The 3689-nt window shown below is 45.4% G+C and overlaps 1 protein-coding gene across 4 annotated transcripts in view; it reads left to right on the top strand.

The window, feature by feature from the left end:
• The window catches only part of LOC107184123 (binder of sperm protein homolog 2-like), an 11188-nt gene extending 8979 nt beyond the window's left edge, over window positions 1–2209 (top strand). For all 4 annotated transcript variants that reach the window (XR_001514945.1, XM_015567971.1, XM_015567970.1 and 1 more), the window contains one exon: window positions 2096–2209. Coding sequence is in view for 3 of the 4 variants with exons in the window: in XM_015567971.1 (XP_015423457.1) it covers window positions 2096–2193 (98 nt within the window). In the remaining variant the exon portion in view is untranslated. The remainder of the gene's footprint in view (window positions 1–2095) is intronic.
• Window positions 2210–3689: the final 1480 nt, after the last annotated feature.

Below are 3689 nucleotides of genomic sequence, written 5' to 3'. Positions count from 1 at the left end.
CTTTCCCTTTCCCCACTCCTTTCTACGCCCTAAAATCAATGGAAAAAAAGTCTCCAATGAGGATTAACCAAAAAAAACAGAAAGAAAACAAATAAACATGACTGTGTGCCAATAAAACTGTACCAATAGACCCTGACATTTAAATCTCATGTCATTTTCAGGTATCACAAAATATTTCTTGTCTTTTATTTCTGTTTTTGTCAGCCATTTGAAAATGAGAAAACCATTAGTTCATGGGCCATACGGAAACGGATGGGGTGCGGGTTGCATTTGGCCTCTGGGCTCCAGTTTGTTGGCCCCTGATTTGAATGATCTGTCCTTGACTCCACACATTGCCCCTCACCCTTGCATTTTCCCTTTTCTCTCTCCCTTTCCCCCCTCCCCTTACTTTCCCAATTTTTTTAAAAATAAAGAGACTTAAGAATATATTTTCTTATTGACTTCAAAGAGGAAGGGAGAGGGAGAGAGAGGTAGAAACATCAATGATGAGAGAGAATCATGGATCGGCTGCCTCCTGCACATCCCACACTGGGCACTGAGCTTGCAACCTGGGCGTGTGCTCTGACCAGGAATCAAACCGTGACTTTCTGGTTCATAGGTCAACACTCAACCACTGAGCCATGCTGGCTGGGCAATAGAAAGAGATTTAAGATGGAGTGCATGGCCATATAAAATTAAACTTAGTATTAATTAGAAGAAGGTGATATATGGAATGATGCTCATAGTCGGGGCCTGGAAGGGATGAGTGGACGCAGGATGGAGCCTTCCCTGAAACTAACGGACTAGAACAGAACACAGAGCCTCTGTACCTGCTGCAGGTGAGCAGGATTTGGGCGACCTTGACTCTCTTTGTCCATAAACAGCCTTTCCCTCCACCCAGCAATTTCTGTTCTATGATATATACCATAGAAAACCTTGGACAACTGCACAAATATGTATGTAAGACGATGGCCATCACAGTGACCAAAAAAGTTAGTACAGCCATCTATACTAATAAAAGAATAATATGCTAATTAGGCCAGGTCTACCGGGCATCTTCTGGTCATCCTCCCTTTCTTCCAGACAAAGCCACGGTGACTGGGGGCTGAGGCAGAGGCAGTTAGGGATGCTCTGGCCAGCAGAGGAGAGCAGTTAGGGGTGATCAGGCAGACAGGCAGGTGAGCAGTTAGGAGCCAGCGGTCCCAGATGGGATTGCGAGAGGGATGTCCAACTGCCAGTTTAGGCCCAATCCCCTTTGCCCTGTGGCTTGATCTTCATGATGGAGAATTTTCCACGTGAAGACATAAATCTACACCACCTTTCTGCATGCTTTCCTAAAACTTCAAAATATGGATATACTCTTCCCCAAGTAAAGCATAATTGGATGGCTTTTAATATTTTGCTATGACCATGACCAAATGGGTACCTTCTGCATTGATTTTTGAGTAAGTGTGTGAGGGTGTTTTTGTGGTATTATCAGATTATCTAAGTGAAGTCACTGGGTCAGTGGATATGTACATGTTAAGTGTGTGTGTGTTAAACTTTTTTATTCTAAATTATCCTCAGTAAACATATGAGACTACCCATTTTTAAAAACTTCCTTAACACTGAAAATCATCAATTTAATAAATTTGCTCCAAGTATGGACTACATAGCTTATGTTAAACTAATCAATTAAAATAATCAAGTAGCCTGGCCAACGTGGTTCATTGGTTGAGCATCGACCTATGAACCAGGAGGTCACGGTTCAATTACCAGTCAGGGTTACGGGCTTTATCCCCAGTAGAGGGCATGCAGGAGGCGGCCGATCAATGAGTCTTTCTCATTAATGATGTTTCTAACTCTCTCTCCAGCTCCCATCCTCTCTGATATCAGTAAAAATATATTTTAAAAAATAACCGAGGACTAAAATAATCAATAATGGCATACTGTGCTTGAGAGTGAGAGAGAAATACTTGACCTATCCTTAGGCAACTGACCTCTAACGCCCTTCCATCTTCCCCCATTCCACGTGCCCATGTTAGTTCTTGGGGGTAGACCAGATCTCCCATTGGGGAGAGGTTATCCTGGAAGATGGAGACGGATCCTGACCCTCACTTCTGCTTTTCTTCCACAGTTTATAGTAAGTCTTGGTGTTCACGAACGGACAGAAGTTATAGGATTCATCAGCTGCCTCTCAAAATGGATCTTTTCCCGGATCATTCTGACCAATAAAGATTTGATCCCTCTCCCACGTGGATGACTCCCTCCCTGAAACCAGGCACAGCTGAAGCTCGGTGGTAACCAGTGCCTCCCTGGCCCTGGGGGCGGGGGACCAGCAGGGCGTCGGTGGGGAAGAACTTGCATTCAAATCAAGGTCCTGAGGAATCGCTGACAGTATCATCTTTGGCAAGTTAACTTCTCAGAGAAACTGCAGCTTCCCCTCACACAATTCTTGAAATTTTTAATTAAGTATAATGTACCCTTTTAATTGTTGGAGGTAAAATTCATGACGTACAATGAACTACTTTAAAGATAACAATGCCGTGGCATTGAGGACAGTTGCAAAGTTGCGCGAACATCACCTTTACTTCCAAAAGGTTCTCATCATACCCTGGCCCGGTAGAGCAGTTGGTTAGAGCATCGTCCCGATATGCCAAGGTTGTGGGTTTGATTCCCAGTCAGGGCACATAGCTAGGTTGCGGGTTCAATGTCGGGTCAATAGGGGCACATATGGGAGGCAACCAATCGATGTCTCTCTCTCTCTCTCTCTCTCTCTCTCTCTCCTCCTTCCCCTCCCTCCCTCTCTCTAAAAAACCAATACCCTTGGGTGAGGATTAAAAAAAGAATCTATACTAATAAAAAGAGTAATATGCAAATTGACCAAATGACCAAACAGCAGAACGACCATCCTGACGGCCTTCCGGACAACCATGCTATGACACCCACTGGCGCCAAGCCAGCCAAGGCAGGTGCGATGCGATTGGTTGGGGGCCTGGCCATCGCCCCATGATCACCCTGCAGAGGGAGGCCCAGGCCACAGGCCATCTGGGCGATTGATCAATTGAGGGGCTCCACGATCGCCCCAAAGAGGGAGGCCCAGGCTATCCTGTGGTGGTGCTGCAGCAGGTGGGCGGGGCCTCCCTCTGTGGGGGCGATCCATCACAGAGCTCCGGCCGGGTGGGCGGGGCCTCCCTCTTCCAAGCAATCGATCCTGGGGCTCCTGTACTGTGAGAGGGCACAGGCCAGGTTGAAGGACTCCCCCCTGCCCTGAGTGCATGAATTTCATGCACTGGGCCTCTAGTAAATAAATAAAATAATAACACTAGAATAAACTCTGTTTCATGGACTCACAACTGTAAACCTACTTTTGCCCACCCTGTAGATAACATACAACACACACATTACAGACACTCAAGATTTTCACATACAACACAGAAAACACCACATGTTGTACATACATAACTAACACACAAGAAGACACACATCCAGTGTGTCCACAGACTACACACACAGCCATATGCATAACAATACAATACCACAGACAACATACACTCATGTACAGAAAAAATATATGACAGTACACACCCACACACATGCATATGGACAACACCCATACCTCACAGTTGCAGGATATATACACCCAACACACACATATACAACAGACACACCTCACACACACAAAACACATCCACACACTCCATACACACAAAATCCATAATATGTTCACG

The sequence above is a fragment of the Myotis davidii genome, unplaced genomic scaffold (assembly GCF_000327345.1).
Source record: "Myotis davidii unplaced genomic scaffold, ASM32734v1 scaffold464, whole genome shotgun sequence".
Taxonomy (NCBI): domain Eukaryota; kingdom Metazoa; phylum Chordata; class Mammalia; order Chiroptera; family Vespertilionidae; genus Myotis; species Myotis davidii.
Note: the sequence above shows the minus strand (reverse complement) of the source record. Positions and strands in the feature narration are given on the sequence as shown.